At 42.9% G+C, this 19,702-nt stretch overlaps 1 protein-coding gene across 1 annotated transcript in view; it reads left to right on the forward strand.

The window, feature by feature from the left end:
• EPSTI1 (epithelial stromal interaction 1) overlaps window positions 1-19,702 on the forward strand; it is a 98,540-nt gene that overhangs the window by 17,318 nt on the left and 61,520 nt on the right. The window contains exons 2-5 of the mRNA XM_055426039.2: window positions 3,257-3,315; window positions 5,094-5,177; window positions 9,177-9,250; window positions 10,073-10,156. Of these exons, the coding sequence (XP_055282014.1) occupies window positions 3,257-3,315; window positions 5,094-5,177; window positions 9,177-9,250; window positions 10,073-10,156 (301 nt within the window). The remainder of the gene's footprint in view (window positions 1-3,256; window positions 3,316-5,093; window positions 5,178-9,176; window positions 9,251-10,072; window positions 10,157-19,702) is intronic.

The following is a 19,702-nucleotide window of genomic DNA, read 5'->3' on the forward strand; positions in this document are numbered from 1 at the left end:
AGAGAATTCTCCTTTTCTCATGGCTCTGTTCTGAGTCTGGGTACCGATGTTGGCCATAGATTGACCATAGTCCTATTTAATCCTAAGACTAAAGATTCTAGTGTGATGCTGTCACACTTAAACTTAATTAGATTAGATATTGTAGAATAAAATCTTTTACAAACTGTTTTTTTCTTTTCAAACATTTCCTGAAAATTTCATAAGAGAGATTTCATGGAATTTGGAAAATTCTCTATGAAGCTTGTCTTAGCAAACATCCTTGTGGTCTGCTCTGATGGTTTCATGAATTGTTCCTAAGTGTGCATGCTCAATCACTCGTGTCCAGCTCTTTATGATACCATGGACTGTGGCCCTCCAGGCTCCTCTGTCCTTGGGATTCTCTAGGCAAGAATACCAGAGTGAGCTGCCATTTCCTTCTCCAGGGGATCTTCCTGATCCAGGGATCAAACCAGAGTCTCTTATACGTCTCCAGCACTAGTAGGTGTAAGCTCTGTTAAAGGGTTTGTATCTGTTTGTTGGTATCTCTCCTCTCTCCTCATAAGCCCCCAACACACAAGAGCATAGTGGGTGCTCAGTTACATTTAATTCCTTTGTTTGGAAGTCTATCAAGAGGCTGAAGTTAAGGACAATCAGATTTTATGTTTTCTACTTTGAGATGAATATTTAGTTCCAGACACCCCCCTGGTTAAAGTCAAAAGCGCTAGGTTTGAGTCTCAACACAATTGCTTAAAAAAACCTTATGATCTTTGGCATATGATTTAACCTCTATGTCTTTATCAATATTTATGAATCCTTCAATTCCCTTTTGGGGCTTCCCAGGTGGCTTTGTTTGGTAAAGAATCTGCCTGCCAATGCAGGAGCTTCAGGAGATGTGATTTCAATCCCTGGACCAGGATGATCCCCTGGAGGACGAAATGGCAACCGACTCTGGTATTCTTGCCTGGGAAATTTCATGGAGAGAGGAGCCTGGTGGGCTATAGTCATAGGGTCGCAAAGAGTCAGACACGACTGAGTGACTGAGCATGCATGCACAATTCCCTTTTAGTCCAAGTATTTGAAGACAGCTTGATTGATCTACATCCCTGCTTCTCAAAGTGTGGTCCCCAGATCCAGAACATCATCATCATCTGGGAATTGTTAAAAATGCAAGTTATAGGCTCCTCCCTCCCCCACATACTGGCTGAATCAGAAACTCAACATTTTATAAACCCTCCAGGTGATTCCGATGCATGCTAAAGTTTAAGAACTACTGATTTGCAGTGTAGTCAAACCCCTGGTATGTTGAGAAGCTCCATACCACAATGTGGGGGGACCTTGAGGCTTCTGCAGTCATTTCATCCTTGGCATTTAAATCCAGCACCTCATGTTTCATCTTTAAGGCCCTGCAGAATGGCTGACTGTTGAATCATATTCAGGTCTGCAGGTACGACCCACAGAACTGCAGCTCTCAAGTTTCTATCAAGGGTGGGCACTTGAGGAGTGAAAAATCTTTCTGAGGGTGAACAAAAAATATGCAATGGACAAGGGATTAATTTCCAGCGGTGGACTCCTAATTTTGTATTCATCACGTTGTACATATGTGAGGCTACACAGGCAACGGCTGCTGATATTCATTAGGTAGTTGGGCATCCAGCAGCCACATTTGCATGCAGAGGGGGTTACACACCTCCCGTGTACGAGTCTAAAATTAAAGCTCAGTTTGAAGCTGGCTGAAGGCTCACTGCTAGGAAAATAATGAGATAAGGAAGAAACGGCTTCTGTTAATCAGCACTTTTGGCCTCTACTGTTCAATCTTTGCTAAATTGTCCTTTGAAACGGTACAGTTTGTGTTGGACAGAGACTTCTGAGAGTATCTGGGATTTTTTTTTTAAAGGCCCACATTTATAAGCTGATTGTATTTATCCATAACATTTCCCCTCACACTGTACCCATATGTATGCTGCGGTTGGTTGCTGTGTTATATTTTTGCTGTATGAAGTATTCATACTTTTGTGGGATTACATGCATCATGACAAAGAAGAGCCACCGCAGCACAGACTCACAGTCCGGGGTCTGTGGTATCATTTCATTTCAATTCAGTCCACATCCATCAGGCAGCTACTTTGTGCCAGGGGCTGGGCATATACAGATCAGCCAAGCGGAGTTTCTGCCTGCAAAAGCTCACAATATTTGAACAACTTCTTGTATCTCAGTGTTGAATATTTTTGCCTAAATGAAGTTTCTCCTAATTCCCACTCCCTCCCTACCCGTTCATCCTGTGCCCAGTGAACTGAAGCGACTCTCTGCTTCTCTGAGCCCCTGATTATGCTCAACCTGTGTCCCCAGGAGAATGAGGGGTCCGGTGGACCCCTGCCTGAAAGTCAAAGCTCCAAAACCCAAGACTGTGGCCATCTGGCCACTCAAATGGGTCATTAAGAAGCGGTGTCTGCGTATGTTGTCATATGTGAAACGAATCACTAGTTCAGGGTCAATGCATGTTATAGGATGCTCGGGGCTGGCATGCGGGGATGACCCAGAGGGAGGATAAAGGGAGGAGGGAGGTGGGAGGGCAGTTCAGGAGGGGGAACTTATGTAAACCCGGGGCAAATTCATATCAATGTATGGCAAAACCAACCAATATAATATTGTAAAATAATTTGCCTCCAATAAAAAATAAATTAATTACCTAAAAAAAAAAAAAGAAGCGGTATCTGCATTGCAAATGGCCCGTACACCCAGTTTGCGGCAACAAAAAAGGAGTGTTTCCTGTATTCCCAGTGTGGGTGACATGGGAGAATGCCAGTCATCTCAAGCAGATGTCCCCGTGAGGGCCACCTGGAGGAACAGTGGACGCCTACGTTCTACTGAGAGCTAATGGTGAAGTAGTCATCAGGCTTCACCAACTGCTTTATATTTCCATATTTGGCCACGTGTTCTTGTTTTACTTTGACAACCATATCGTAAGCTCCTGGAGAGCACACTTGGGTCTTTACAGGAAGAATATTTTTCATAGTACCTATTTGATGGCAATGATCATAAATACAGTACATTATCAGAAAGCATATCTGGTGGTTTATATGCATTAATAATTTCTCATGGGGACTTCCCTGGTGGTCCAGTGGCTAAGACTGTGTGCTCCCAATGCAGGGAGCCTGGGTTTGATCCCTGATCAGGGAACTAGATCCCACCTGCTGCAGCTAAGTTCTGATGCAGCCAAATAAATAAGTATTAAAAAAATAATTTCTCCTGATAATTGATTTTTTTCTCTTTTTTCTAGCACAGGTGCATATACCTTGGTAGCACCAAATGAAAAACGAAGAAATGAGATACAACAGAGTATGTATATTATTTAACACTCAAAATACTGATCATTTTCTTACGGAGTAGAATTGGCTTGCATTAGTCTGAAGAATTTTTAGTTTCTGATCTATATAGACTCACTGGAACTCATTTTTTTCCTTTTTAAATTTTGGCAGTTTTAATTATACCTTTTAAAACTATTGTTAATGCTTCTAAATTTGTTTCTCTATGCTAATAGCAGAACTCATTGCACAATCATAAATCTGAGGTTTCTGTTGCAGTTAAACAATTTCACACCTATTGCCAATAGACCTATCAAGTTCCTGCAAAATTGGGCTCACTTCAGATATCTTTACAGGACTAAACACTTTTGAAAGGGACAAGTGATACATGAAATAGATTATAAGATAATCTGTCTTTTCCCTGGAACTGTCCCATTCCTTCTTAATGGAATTTTTCCTACTTTCTGTGTTTCTGTATTTTGTAACCAACAGAGTCTAACCTCAGCTGTTTTTATTGGTGACTTCACTTTCCCTCTCTAGATTATAACCTCTTTGAGGGCAGGGCTGCTTGTTTTTGTGCTCCTTGTACCTAGTGGACATACAACATGATTAATGTTGCATTAATGTTACGGTAAAGTAAGTGCTGCTGTTTAAAGTGACAGCATTAGTATTTCCGAGTTAGGAGGAGAACTAAAGTTCATTTCATTCACAAAGAAGTTTCTGAGGCTTGTTCAAGTCACCTGTGGGGCTAGCACTGAGATCCAGTGCTCTCCTTTCTTGATCTTACTAGGAAATTTGATTTTGTAATGATTGCTGAACATAAGGGCACAACAGGAAGGCACCTCTCTAAAGGTCTCCACTGGACAAGTAGCCTCCTGGGTGGTATATCTGAGTCTGTGCAGAATATGACAGTCAGTGTGCAGACATGGTGACTCTGGGTACTGCCTGCAGTTGACCAATGGAATCCCAAAGATTCTGGCATCTTACACGTTTTTTATGGTTAACAGGAATTTAAGCTTCAGTGTGGTCTGGATTTCTGAGATGTTTCAGAAGTTTTTTTTTTTTTCCCCTCTAATAATTAAAAAATATAAATGGATGTTTGAAATAATCATGTCTCATGAGATACCTTGATACCTAGTATCTCTGGTGCCCCCTGCTGCCAGTCAGTGTATACTTGGGGAACTGGGCACTGCTCCACAGGGAGGAGGCTCAGCTTAGTGGGCCTAGGTACTAGGAATTGGAGAGCCTTCCTTCCTCACGGTTACAGTAATCTTGGGGAATATTTAAAATGCAGCAGATACAGGCATCAGAATTCCATGGGGGTTTATGTTTACCGTGTGTGCAGAGTTCTTATTGCCACATGAATGTTTTGCATACACCCTATAGGAAACTTTTAACATTAAATGATGTGAGCTTAGTCGCTTCAGATATGTCCAACTCTCTGCGACCCTATGGACCATGGCCTGCCAGACTCCTCTGTCCATGGAATTCTCTGGGCAAGAATACTGGAGTGGGTTGCCATTTCCTTCTCCAGGATTAAATGATGTACGGTTTGAAAAATGCCAGGATGGGAGGAAAAACTAAATTTATTTAGCAGGAGTTCAGGGGTTGTTTTCACATTTGTACTTCTGTGCCAACTCTTGGAGAGAAAGTGCTGTAGGGTGACCCCAAGGGGTTAGGCCTGGGTGGTGGCTTCTTTTCCTGGATTTCTCGCCCACTCATGCCCGAATGTAGTTAAATGTCCATCTCAAGGGAGCAGTTTCCTTTTCACACTCTAATAATTAATGATTTAATATTTCTCACCTGACTTAGTGGCTGCAAAAGAGCTGGAGGAGCTGGAAAGGTGGAAGAAACAACAAAGGGTGAAGCCCATTAGCCTACCGCCCATGACGCTAGGTAAGCCAGCCAGCCAGGCGCTTGAATGCAGGAGGGCAGGGTCGCCCAGCGATCTGCTTAGCACCTTGCCCACGTCGGTCTTTCAATGTCCATTATAGGTCCTTGGGTCATTGTGCTGCTTGAAATGAAATGCATTTGAAGTCAAAACATATATTTAAAGTCAAAAGTATGCAGGCAGACTGTAGTTTCTGACTCTCTGCAAGTAGCCAACAGATGATGCCACGGTCATGGGGGATAAGATGGCTTAATTGACAAATATTTACAGCCTCTTGGTTGATCAGCTCCAAAGAAATCTTACCTGGGGTGTTGTGTATGCCCCGTCATAGCTTTTACTCCCATCCTGATTGGTGCTAGCACAAGATATTAATCATGGCAGTTAACTGGTTATGGGAGCAAAAATTGGAGGGTCAATTCCAACAGCAAGATGTCAGTGGGCTGGGGACAAAGGGTAGGTATAATGATAATATCACCTGTGTTTTCATTTGCAAATAGAGACTTTGGGGCCTCTGAAGCACATGGCAGTGTGATAAATTGCCTGGGCTACCTCTGCCTGGTGTCTGACTCACTCAACAGGGAAGTCCTCTCACGCAAAGCATTCACATCTTCTCTCTGCCAGCAGCGGCTGGGAGCTTAAAGGGCTGGACACACTGTTCCCACAGGTTTAGTGCGCATAAATGTGGTAGAATCAGGGGCCACTGACTCTCACAATAGTTTGCAAGAAGTACTTTTTCCAAGATGTCAACACAAATAAGCTCATTTGGTGATTGTGTACAAGCAAGAGCATTATCATCCCACTGTATTTCATGAACAGGGCTCATGTCACTTTATGCTGAATAAGCTGCATTTGAGGGGTCCAACCTGGAGGACAGCTCCGTCCTTCCTAACTGGCCCCCTCACACTAGCTATCTGGGTCTGTTTTCTTTCCTATGTTCTTTGGATGAAATTAGATCTTTTGGGTCTTTCTCAAATAATAAAGTTGTCCAGCTAATTGTAGGCATAAAACAGTGTCTTTCAGTAAGTTCAACCCTAAATACTGGTCACGACTGCATTGCTAATAGAGATTAAAGCTTCTTCCCTGTTCCAGCCTGGACCTGCTTAACTTTCTTTGCCATGCTGCATGGCATGTGGGATCTAGTTCCCCATCGGGGATCGAACCCCTGCCCTCTGCAGTGGAAGCGTAGAGTCCTGACCACTAGACCACCAGGGAATTCCCAGACTGGGCCTATTTTGGATAGGAAGTTGGCAAAGGAAATGAGTGTGGCTGAATTTTTCTCCATTGACTCCTCTGTTTCTCTGCTGATTCTTCCTCCTTGTGGGTCAAAGGAGGAAGAAGAGGTTATGGTCTCTCTTGCCCCAATCCCAGTTTCCTCAGGTTTGGGGGTGTGTTTGCTGTGCATCTCAGCCCTGGGGTCTGTGAAGTTCTTCGGAGTCCCACTTTTGCGCACCATCCATCTCCCAGCTGGCTTTCCCTGATTAGATGATACTTTCCTGCTGGCAGTACTTGGCTTCACTGTTGGCTCCTGGTAGCTAGACTGTCTTTGTAGAGCTCCATTGTGCCTATGGAGTTGTCCACATGGGCAAATCCCTTTTAAGGTGGCTTTAGATTGGCATTCTCTTTCATGACAACCAGACTGGGAGTGTGGGAAACACTTGTGCACTCTTCCCACAGACTCGGAATACAGGCCATTTGCCCTGAGGCCACTTCTTGATGACCAGTCTGAGTAGCCACCCGAGGACAGTCATGTGCCTTCTGGCACTGTCTTTCCTAAGCATGGGTCCCTCAGTCTTTTGGAGACAAAGCTTGAGCTCTTCAAATGATTTTCATTAAATCTCTCTTACTCACATGGAAGATGTGAAGATTCTTCCTTCCCAAACACATACTCAGAGAAGATGAAATTCACAAAGATATCTTTTCTCTGATTTCTACCTCCCTTTGACCTAGCTAACCTCTTTTATAGGCTGAAAGTAGTTGCCAATTAATATTCCCCAAACTGGTTTTTTTTTTTTTATCTGAATAGTTATTTTTTTTTTATTATATTTCATTTGTTTAATACCTTCCTATGTAACTATATGATGCTAGATGCCTACTATACATTGTTCCTAAGTTACCCCCTTGCAGATCCTGCTTAGGGAGCCAAGCACTTGCCTTGGGTATTTGGAGATGTTGGTGTCTATTGTCTTGAGGTATTAACCAAAAATGATCAGGAGTTCTGGTATATGCTGTATCTAGGAATGGTCAAGAGAAAGAGGGCACAGGGTAGAAAAGAGTTCTAGGATGTATTAAACTTTGAGATGAGTTTTAAAGGAAAACCTGTAAATGCTTAGACATCTGATCTTCTCCATTTTTTAAATTCTCAACTCCTCTATTCCTCTACCCCTTAAAATGTTGGAATGGTTCTAGGAGATACTAAAATTAGCTGTAACATTGAATAAAAGCTTCAATAGGACTCACTGTTTCTTTCCTTAGGGCCAGGACCAAACAGGTATTATAGATCTTTTGGGACTCAGAAGTCTCTATGGTGTTTTTAACTGTGCAATTATTAAAACTATGATGAATGCAAATTGTTTTAATGCATCTTCTCTGTAAGTGAATCTTTCATAGAACTGACACTTTTAGTGACCAAAGCACCAGAGAATTATTTCAAAGGAATCTTTAAAATATGCATGCCAAGCTTGCATAAACACTGAGAACTCCCTAAACAGTAATTCTTAGATGATTGTCAAGCTGCAAGGGTTTCTGGCCCCTGGTTGTTATAGGTTTAAGAGAGCAGACAAGTAATCTAACATCCATATTTTTTCTCTTGAATACCTAAAGAAAGAACAATAAATAGTATGGATTGACCATTACTTTTACCTAGAATATTCCCATTGTACTTAAAAACTGGGTTATAAAGACTGTATACTTGTCTCATGGCAAGACCTCTCAGGAGTTCCCAAGCTTTGCTACTTGAATACAGGGCAGTAGACTCAAAAGAAGAAAAGCATTGGAAACATCATTGATTATCATCTTTATTAGGTTAAGGAATGGTCATACTCTAGCAGGAAGAATGTTCTAGAATTTCTGAAGCACTACTGCTTATTTAGCATGGACCTCTACGTGTGATTTCAGTCTCTGTAGAAACTTGAATACCTACATGATTGAAAAACCCTCGGAGCATTGTCCTCTTATTGGGGGAACGTGGCCTTATCTCTCTTCTATGTAATTACTGTTGTTTAATGTCTCCCTTACAAAAATTGGTTAAGTTACCAAATCAAATTTGGGTCTGCGTGCCCCTGTGCAGTAAAGCTAGTCTACTGACACTGCTTTGTGAAGTCAAGTGCAGTATTTATTGTAAGGCATCAGCCAAGGAGTTGGAGACAAATAGTGCTTAGAAAACTTCAACTCCCTGGTGGGTTTCAAGAAAGCATTTCTAAAGGCCAGGTGAGGGAGGGAGTCACAGAGTATATGATGGGATTGTGCACAATTCTGATTGGTTGATGGTGAGATCCTAGGACTGTATCACAGGAGTTAACATTATCAATCCTTAGGCTCCAGTGGGCTTGGGGGCTATGTGCTGTAATCACAGAGTTAACTTCTCCCATTTTCAGCATCTATAAAACAACTCAGGAAAATGTACATCAGATACTACATTATCTAGGTACTTCAGAGAGGAGCTAAAGTAGAGGATATGAGGATATGAGAGAAGGTTCTATCCTGGCGTCTTCCTGAGGGGTCTTGCCCAGTTACAGTTTCCCCCTTTTCTTTGAGACTCCTTAAGCTTGAGGAGAACAGGTGTTGGGCAACAAAGGGAATAATGTTTTGGATGGAGAGGTTAATCATAAACTTCAACAGAGGAGCTAGGTTTTAGGGGGACTCAATTTCAGTTGGGCCCTTATTTCCAGTGGTGTGAAAATGTTAAAGAAACACGTGGTGTAGACTTATCATGTATTTAATTAGTCTTTGATGGCTGACATTTCAGTTTAACATTCATGTTTCACCTTTGTGACTTTTTTCCTTAGGGGGAAGCCAATCAGAGGCTGAAGTCAGGCAGAGACAACAGCTTCAACTGATACAATCTAAATACCAGAAGAAGGTCAGAATCCATCTCTTTTAGCTTAAATCTGGCAAGAAATTAGAGTACCAGCACTTTCAAAATAACCATGAAATAACACAGTAACTTTACCAAAAAGCATAAAACCTTGAAACAAATTGCAAAAGAAAAATCTCAAAAATCAAAGAAATTGAGATGTGAGAAGCGAAGGGATAAATACTGTGAATTCTCACCCAAGCTGTGTATCAGTCAGTGGGACCTTGGTAAGGGAATTTCCCCCACCCCAACCCCAGTTGTAAGTCTCTACTATGGTTTGAGTATTTGATTCCAGGAGCACAGATTTGTTTACTCCATTCCAGTCATGAAAGCATGAAAGTAGTACCAAAAAACCAATGTGTTTTTTTTTTTTTTAAACAAGGAACTCAGGTTTTTTTTTTTTTTGGTTTTTGGTTGTACCATGTAGCATATAGTTCCAACCAGGGACTGAACCTGCATCCCTTGCACTGCAAGGCAGACTCTTAACCACTGGACTGCCAAGGAAGTCTCTGAAGTCTGAGTTAAATACTAAGGAAAAATTATCTTCCCCTTCTTCTCCCTAACCTGGGCTGGTGGTGGGGGTGGTTTGGGGCCAGGGGAGACAGAGAAACAGATATCAAGGTAGAAGCACAGAGAAATTTCATGGGCAGCAGATATAGCTTGACCATTTTCTGAGATCTAAGTAGCCTGCACAACCAACCTATAATCATGGTGTGCTAGAGCACAAACAATACTGTAATTTGCCTTTCATCATAATTTTGTGTTCCAGGGGTTCAGGCAGAAAAATAGTAACTGCTTTTTGTCCTCTGTAATCTCAATACAATTTAGCTAAAAAGAGAAGAATGTGTAAGAATCAAGAAGGAAGCTGAAGAAGCTGAAATCCAAAAAATGAGGGCAGCTCAGAGAGAAAAGGTAGGAACTGGAGAAGATGGTAAGCTAACATTTACCTAGGGCTTCTGATGTGCCAGCTTCCCACACTGTTCATATACAAAGTGTTTAATCCTCACAGGAGCCTGGGAAGTATATAATATTCTTGTTGTCCAAGTTTGCAAATGAAACTGACAGTTCAGTCGCTCAGTCATGTCCAACTCTTTGTGACCCCATGGACAGAGGATCAGATAACTTGCCCAAGGACTCACAGTCAGTAAATAGAAGGAGTAGGATTCAAATCCAGACTGACTGGTCTCAGAGCTAGTGTTATTTATTTAAGTAATTTTATTTTCTTTATTGGCCGTACCACACAGCGTATGGGATCTTAATTGCCCAACCAGGAATTAAACTCATGCCCCCTCGATTAGAAGCATGGAGTTTTAAACATGGGACCACCAGGGAAGTCCCAGATCTGGAGTTCATTATCTTCACACTCTCTCACCTCCTCAGGCGGGTGATCAAAAGAGTAGCTGTGTATTGGGCCAGAAGGCCCAGCAACTATGGCTGCCAGTGGTACCCCATCATGTTTATGTACAAATATTGAACTTTCCAGGCTAAATGTTAAATAGGTGAACATGTCTTTCTCACTGGTAAAAGAAAAAGCATGCATTTGCATTTCAGTATTAGTGATATGATCTATTTTAAATCTCCAAGTGCTGTTTTTAGCTTTGATCTTCTTTCTGGGGCTTGGGGGGAAAGTGTCTCGAAGATGCTCATTCTCCAGGGAAGGAAGAAAGCACAGTTCTTCTGTCTGCCTCCTCCTTCTCCATGCCCCATGACATCCTAAGCTGTCACAGGTTTTCAGTGTTGGGGGTTTGGGGGCAAGGGGCTGACTGATGATGCCAGTGGCCAAGCGTGATGTCTGCTGTGTGTATAAGTCATGAAAACTCAGTTCTGTTTCCTGCTGTCTCTCTCTCTCTTTATCTTTCTCTCTCTCTTAGTTTTTTTCCTCTTAAAGATTGGGTGTTGGTCAAACTTAAACCTGGTTACCAAGCAACAGATATCTTTACTAGTTAGAGTTAACAAAGCCCAAAGCTGATGGCTTACAGAATGCACAAGAATGTGAGTCTTCTTTCGCCAAGGAGCTCTTTACCTGGCTGGAGAGGTATATTTCTTGGAAGGTGTCCTCTTGTGTTCTGTGACCCTGGACAGGCCCCTACCCCTCTCTGAACTCTCCCTGTAAAATAAGTCTGTAAGCTCCACCTCCTCTGTTCCCAAGGCCAGGAATATGTGTAGATATAGAAATGCTACACCTGTAGAGAGGTAGGCTCTGGGGTAGAGATAAGACCGGACATGGACACGGGGAATGGGAATGAAACGCTGGTGGTATTAAAAAAAAGAGTGTAGGCACTTTGTTTACTAACTGTGATTCAGCAATTCACTTCCAAGTCCTTAGCTATTACACCTTCATTGAAAAGATTCTGATAATAATGCTTTTTAAAACCTATCTGTTTCTCTCTCACTTCCTCTCTAGTCTTCACTCGTTTGCATTCAAGGCCCCCCTACCCCATTTCCTCCTTCAGAGGAAGGTTTACACTTCAGTCGCAAGATAGTAAAGGAGGTATTCCCTTTATATAGCATAGTCTTTCTGCATTTCAGGTCGAACCCAGAAAATCATCAAATGATCACCGGGAACTAATTAAGAGGCTTGCAGATCCTGAAGAATTGTGTTGTGAACTCTTATCCTAAAAGCGATTTACTAGTTGTCATTTAATACCCATAATAGGCTGGCTTGTGGGTTATTTATAGTTCATTTCTTCGTGGTTCAAATAATGTACTGTATACTATTTAGAAATGTTAGTGGCCGAAACAGTTTTCTTTAACACTGAGTGAAAGCAGCATTCCCTCCTTCTTAAGTTATACCATACCACTAGATGTACAGCAATCATTAACTACAAAAATCTTAACTGAATCGGCTTTTCTAAAATGATAACTATAATGATTATTAGTGTAATCTGTCTAAGAGTAAGAGATGGGGAGAGAGAGTTGATGTATAGATCCTTGCCATTCAAAACGCAGTTTTTGAACCAGCAGCCTTGGCATTACCACTTATTAGAAATGCAGGAACTTCCCTGGTGGTCCAGTGGTTAACAGTCTGCTTTGCAATGAAGAGGACAAAGATTTGATCCCTGGTAGGATAATTAAGGGGCTTTCCTGGTGGCTCAGCAGTAAAGAATCTGCCTGCAGTGCAGGAGACTCGGGTTCAATCCCTGGGTCTAGAAGATCCTGTGGAGGAAGGCATGGGAACCCACTCCAGTATTGTTGCCTGGAGAAGACCATGGACAGAGGAGCCTTGGTGGGCTACAGTCCATGGGGTTGCAAAGAGTCGGACCCAACTGAACTGACTGAGCATGCAGACAGGATAACTAGGATCCCATGTGCCACAGAGCAGCTGAGCCCAGGTGCCATAACTAGAGGGCTGTTCACCGCAATGAAGATCCTGATGCTGCAACTAAGACCCGAATCAGCCAAAGAAATAAATATTAAAAAAAAAAGAAACGCAGAATCTCAAACCCAGCCCCAGACCTTCTGAAACACAACTGGCATTTTAACATGCTCCCCAGGCGATTCTCGTGTACATCCTGGTTTGAGGAGCCTTCATCTAAACTGCCTTGGAAGAGACAGCGCTGCCCACTCTGGGCCTTCCACAGACTTGATTTCTCTGGCTAATTGGCTCAGACTGCCACCCTGACCTATTTTTCCCTACTGTAAATAAATCTGTGGCTTTCATACTAAATGTGAGCCTATTTAGTAGCTTGTGTCAGATAAAAGAAAAATGGACATTAGCCATCTCGCAATGGCATGCTTCACATTGCCAGTGTGAAAACAGCCAAGAGAACCGATAATGGCTGTGCTTATGGAGCATTTATTCTCTGAAATGCACAGCAGACACATACATGGACACCGGCGTACAAAACACCACCCTCCTCCCCAGACACATGGCTGCTGTCCAGGAACGACAAGCCAAGGAGAATCCAAGCAGTCTGTTGCCACCCGAGGCCTTCCAGCTTGGCCCATTGGTCTCAACACCCACTTGACCTTTATTTTGTCCTCTCCTGGGAGGGTCACCAGACTTCCCAGGTGGTACTAGTGGTAAAGAATCTGTCTGCCAGTGCAGGGGACGTAAGAGACTCAGATTTGATCCCTGGGTTGGGAAGATCCCTGGGAGGAGGGCATGGCAACCCACTCTAGTATTCTTGCCTGGGAAATCCCATGGACAGAGGAGCCTGGTGGGCTACAGTCCATGGGATCACAAAGAGTCAGACACAACTGACACAAGAGTCAGCACACATGCACGCAGGAGGGTCATCCAGGAACACCGGGTCTCTTTCTGATTGGTCACCACCTGTGTGTGAGTGAGGGGAGAATAAACTGCATTCCCTGTACTCTTAATAAGCACAAAGGTATGCAAGGCAGCCAGTCCTTCAGCATCTGGCGTCCGGGAGGAGTCAATCCTGTGGGCTCAGGGGAACTTAGGAGAGGGCTTCAGGTACACTTGTATTCCCTATAATAGAGGATGTTGATGATGTGTGCTCTTCCCGTGGTGTACTGGGACCTCTTTGTACTGGCTCATGACAGTGGGTTGTTATATCTTTGTGAGTTAGTTGACTTCATGTTGGTAGATTGAAACTGACCACGATGGGGTATTTTCACCACTGGAATCAGTAAATGCTACAAATCAGCCACCCCTCCCCTCCTTGCTAGAGCTAGGTGTTAAATTTATCAACACACCACTGCTTCACCCTAAAGGAAATAAGACCTCCCTCCCTCTCTCCCATTCCAAAACCAAGCCTCAGAGGGCTGGTTGGGGGCAGAGATTCAGTGAATTATCTGGCATGTTATATATCTGATTTTAAAGTGGATTCCAGGCAGAATAATGCCCCCGCCCCTGCTCTTCCACATTCTAATCCATAGAACCTAGGAAGATGTGATGTTTCGTGGCAAAGAGGAATTCAGTTTGCAAGTGGAATTAGGTTACTAATCAACTTACATTCAAATAGGGAGAATAGGCTGCATTATTCAGGCGGGTCCAGTGTAATCATGAGGTTCCTTAAACTGGGAAGAGGGACGCAGAAAATTGAGAGCATAAAGATATTCAGCAGGAGAAAAATTTAGCCTGCCATTGTTGGCTTGATGATAGAAGAATGCCACTGGATAAAAGAGACTAAACCTATAGGTAGGAGCTACAAAACCGGAACACGGTACCCTCACTCTACACTGACCACACAGATGACTGGCACTTAGGATAGCAGAACATACAAGCAGATGTGATTTCTGGAAGCAGAGTTCTTATCGTAGGGGTAGAATGAAGTAAAAACTCAGCTGTAGTCTTTGGAGGGCACTCATTGCTAGCTACCTGAAAGCCTGTGGATATGACAGCTGGTACTGGAATCTGCTGATTTCCCTCACCCTCAGTATATTATTTGAGCCCCATGAGACCCATTTTGGACTTCTGCCTCAGAAATGTACGATTATTAACAGATTTATATTGTTTTAAGCCACTAAGTTTATAGTTGGTATAGCGCCAACAGAAAGCTAACACAATTCATGTGGTTATATAGTGTATTAATTTCTCTTCTTGGAAATCTATATGGAAGAGAAAATATCTCTAAAATAGTGCATCAGTAAAATAAAGTCCTTGAAAAAAATAAAACAGCATAACACATGCAAGTACTTGCTTTGTCACTGGATCTCAGCTTGGTAGACAAGTTTTCAGGAATTGTCATAGCAAGCTTTTCACCCAAATGCAGTGCAATGGAAATAAACCTCCACCACACTTTCCCCACATAATCACATTGATGAATTAAGCAGTAATTTGATTTTTTTTCAGACATTCATAATGCCCACAAACTTAAAAACCAAAAATCTCCAAGTCCATGTCAAAGACCTTCTTTACCTCTTGGATTTATCTTATTCTGCTTTTGATCAACACATGTTTGAAGAAATATATAGTGCTATACAGTTAATGAATATTTTCATTTGATTCTCCCAACTTCTTAGAGTATCAGGACATCAGAGAAGGCAAGAAACCAGCTAGAAATCTGAGTGGCAAATGAAACCTTTCTTTGCTCTTTCCAATATAAAGTCATAAAGCTGATGAAGTTATGTGGAGCCCCAGAGGTCATGGTATTTTCTATAGACACCGAAAAGCATCATTAGTTAGTTTTAATGCTAAGAGTGAGGTAGGAACTGCTTCATACCCACTTCATTTTCTGTTGGCATAGAAAACAAGGTCTGCGTATTAGGTGCAGAGGTGCATCCACATACATGTTTTTAAGGAATCACACCTGTTGCTTCTTTCTAGGAAACAAACAGTAGCAAGGGCTAATGACTTTAGAACAATTTTAGGGTTAAAACGCAACATCAGGGTAATTATTCCAATACTGCTTTTAAAAATTGGGAAGTTTCCATTTCTGAAAACGTTCAAGGAACAAAACAAAATGTTCAAGTTTTTCCCAGAAATGTGGTTCCTACATCATGCATTTCTTTGTGCATGACCCAGCGTGGGCATTAAGCCTCTGATTGTTGAAATGCAGTAGGGTCCCATTAACTGACCACATTAATTAACACATAATGTTGGGATGTTAATGATATCTCTGAAATGCAGGTATAGGACTAAAAGTGTAAGCTGGTCACTTATTTATGCTTCACTTTCCTTATCTGTAATAAAGTGTGTCAGTGTGTGTGAGTCACTCAGTCGTGTCTGACCGACCCTTTGCGACCCATGGACTATAACCCACCAGGCTCCTCTGTCCATGAGATTTTCCAGGCAAGAATACTGGAGTGGGTTGCCATTTCCTCCTCCAGGGGATCTTCCTGACCCAGGCATCCAACTCGCGTCTCCTGTGTCTCTTGCATTGCAGGCAGATTCTTTACCCGCTGAGCCATCCGGGAAGCCACTATCTGTAAAATGGGTATAATAATAGAATAATGGGACTTGTGGGATTAAAGGATACAATACATGCAAATCCCTTTGTATTGAATACCATGGACAGTGCTAAGTAAGCACTGAATAAGGTGCCCTGACCTAATTAACTGTATTTGTAAACAAGCACCCTATCTCGTTTGACTCTATTATTATTTTTTAAACGTTTATTTATTTGGCTGAGCCGGGTCTCAGTTGTGGCACGTGGGATCTTTCGTTGCGGTGCATAGACTCTAGTTGTGCTGTGGGGGCTCAGTAGTTGTGGTGCCTATGCTTAGTCGCTCTGAGGCAGGTAGGATCTTAGTTCTCCAGTCAGGGATTGAACCACAGTCTCCTGTACTGCAAGGCAGATTCTTAACGCCTGGACCATCTGGTAAGTCCCTGCCTCTATTACTATATCAACCTCTCGTGTAGATGGCAGACAGGATTTTTATTTTACACACGAATTGGATTGGCTTAATTATTTCATTTTCACTAAGCTCACATGAACTGGGTTGTCGGAGAAAAAACACACTTGGCTCCTCTTCTCACAGAAATTGTTGGGCTTCCCTCTCAGCTGGGTCTTTAATCATCCCCAGGGCACAGCATTTTCCTTTGCAGTCTAGGCTCATCTCTAATTATCAACATCTTTCTCCCTTATCCTCATTTTTCATTTTCAACACATGACCTCATTTCCCACCATCTCGGAGATAAAGACCACGAGGCTGAAAGTCTCTATATTTTTCTGTTTCCTTACTCTTTGCTTGCTGCTTCTCCACCCACCTCATCTCGGGAGAAATAAGAACCTGCTTTTCCTTGTTGCCGTGATGGGTTCTCCCACCTGTGCTTCCCATCTCATCCCTCCTCCATCCTCCTCAGCAGCATTATTGCTCCATCGGTTGAGGTTCCATTTCTTCTGTAGCTTTCTTGTTTGTTTTTCTCTCTTGGGGTATAACCATACTCAAATCTCTCACCTTAAAAACAAATTGTCTCTATGCTGGCTTGCTTTCAACCCCTTCCTCCCAAGCATCACAGCTCAGCTTCTTGAAAGTCTTCTCTGCTCCACTGGATTCCCACATGCCAGTCTGTAGACCAACTCCTATCAATCATCTGAACTGCTCCCCTCCAAAATCTGTTTTAAGTGATGCTCCCCAGGTGATTTGCTGAGCTCAGCTGGCTTTTAGGAACTCACTTTCTTTGAGTCCTCACCTTTACTTGCTCCTTAGTGGGCCAAATTTGACTTCTGTCTCTAATAATTCATTGGTTTGGATCTAGCTAATATCACCGATGGAACTTAGTTGAAAAATGCAGTGGAGACTCTTCAGCTCCTAATTTATTTAAGCTGTTTGTAATATTGTATCTATTGAGCACTCTGTCCTTCAAATTCTCCCCTTTTGGATTTCCTCTGGACCCTGTTCCCTGCTTGTTTTTCTATTACTGATGTTCTATCAGGTCCCTTCCATTCATCTTCTCATTGCCTTGTGCCGCCATATTCCAAGGTGAAAGCCCCCACGTTTCCGCGTCTGGATTTTGCTTGTGCTGATAATCTGTGAAAGCCACATCTCCAGACCTTATTCCTGAATTGTAGAACATCTATTTTACTGTATGCTTGCTATTCCTTTCTAGATGTGCCACAGTATATCTCAAATACAAATGAGCATACTCCTAACAGGTTCAAAACTGACCTCATATTCATTCTGATGCTCTTAAATCATAGTCACCTGTAATCTTCCCCCTTTTTTGACTCATCCTATATTAATATGGATTTCCCAGGTGGCAGAGTGGTAAAGAATCTGCCTGCCAATGCAGGAGGTGCAAGAGATGTGAGTTTGATCCCTGGGTTGGGAAGATCCCCTGGAGAAGAAAATGGCAATCCACTCCAGTATTCTTGCCTGAAAATTTCCATGGACGGATGAATCTGGCAGTACAGTCCATGAGGTTGCAAAGAGTCTGGCATGACTGAGCGTGCATTTACACAGACACACACACTAACATAGCCCGCCTCCCATATTTCCTTTTTACTCTCCTCTTATTTCTGTCCCTTACATTTTTCCAGAGTTTGTCCTTTCTTTTATGTCTGTGTTGTCTTAATTGGGGACTCATAATTTCATGATGTGGCTTGTGAGAACCACACCATTGGTTTTTATATTTGTGATCCTTTCTGCAGTTTATCCTTCATGTTGCTTTCAGGATTAACTGCTTACTGTCCTGCTTAAAATAACACAGTGGCTCATTATTGCCTTTAATGAAGTCCAAACTCCTTTACTTGGCATATAAATTTCTTTATAATTGCCCCTTCCTGCTTTCTCAATCTTATCTTCCACCCATCTCGTACAAACCCCTTTGAATTTATACATAAACTTCTTGGGGTTTCCTGAACTGATATATTCCCTTCTGCCTTTAAATGCATGTTATAAATATGCCCTTTTCCTATTCAGGGCCATAACTAGCCCGTCATTGCCTTTGTGCAAATTAGAAACAGATGCCTCATCCAGGCAGGCAGTTCTGTGGGTGCTCAGACTGTCACAAAGGTGACAGATGGTACCTTTGTGAGAAATAGAGAAAGATACCTCTGCCATGCTGAAGCCCCCTATGCTGGGATGCAAAGCTTGGGGAGCTGAATGCTGCCTCTATTTTAGCCCTTCGGACCTCTCTGCTAGGCCCCTGGGCAGTGAGAGACTCATACAGTGGAATGCAGTATCCTGCTCCCATTAGCCCCTTTTCCTCCTGCGAAGTTCTTGCTTAATGTTGGTCTCCATCTAGAATTTCTATCTCTCACTAGACCCATGGTTCTTACCCTTTAATTGGTCATCAGCCCCGAGGGAAATCTGAAGAAAGAAACCTATGAACTTATTCACCATAAAACTGAGGATACTCCTGCTGCTGCTGCTAAGTCACTTCAGTCGTGTACAACTCTGTGCGACCCCATAGACAGCAGCCCACCAGGCTCCCCCATCCCTGGGATTCTCCAGGCAAGAACACTGGAGTGGGTTGCCATTTCCATCTCCAATGCATGAAAGTGAAAAGTGGAAGTGAAGTCGCTCAGTCGTGTCCAACCCCCAGCGACCCCATGGACTGTAGCCCACCAGGCTCCTCCATCCATGGGATTTTCCAGGCAAGAATACTGGAGTGGGGTGCCATTGCCTTCTCCAGAGCATACTCCTAACAGACACCTAATTCATGAACCCAAGGTTAGAAACCACGTTCCAAATGTTATTCAAATTTTGGCTAACCCTGACTCTACCCCTAACCCAGCATGGGGCCTGCCACATAGAAGGCACCGAATGAATGTTTATGGGAACTGTTGAAAGCAGGCCACTTCTGTGACTTTTTCTTTATATTCGTACTAGAGATTTGCAAACCTCTGCTGCTGCTGCTAAGTCGCGTCAGTCGTGTCCGACTCTGTGCGACCCCATAGACGGCAGCCCAACAGGCTCCTCTGTCCCTGGGATTCTCCAGGCAAGAACGCTGGAGTGGGTTGCCATTGCCTTCTGCGTGCAAACCTCTACTCCCTAATATGTTTCACGCTTTGCCATCATGGCTTGCTTGTCTATGGTCCCAGCTAGCGTCTCGAGTTTCCCAGGGCAGGCACCGCTCTGTTTACGTCTGTACCCCAGCATCTA

Source organism: Moschus berezovskii, chromosome 13 (assembly GCF_049115385.1).
Source record: "Moschus berezovskii isolate FMDL1 chromosome 13, NW_MosBer_1.0, whole genome shotgun sequence".
Classification (NCBI taxonomy): Eukaryota; Metazoa; Chordata; class Mammalia; order Artiodactyla; family Moschidae; genus Moschus; species Moschus berezovskii.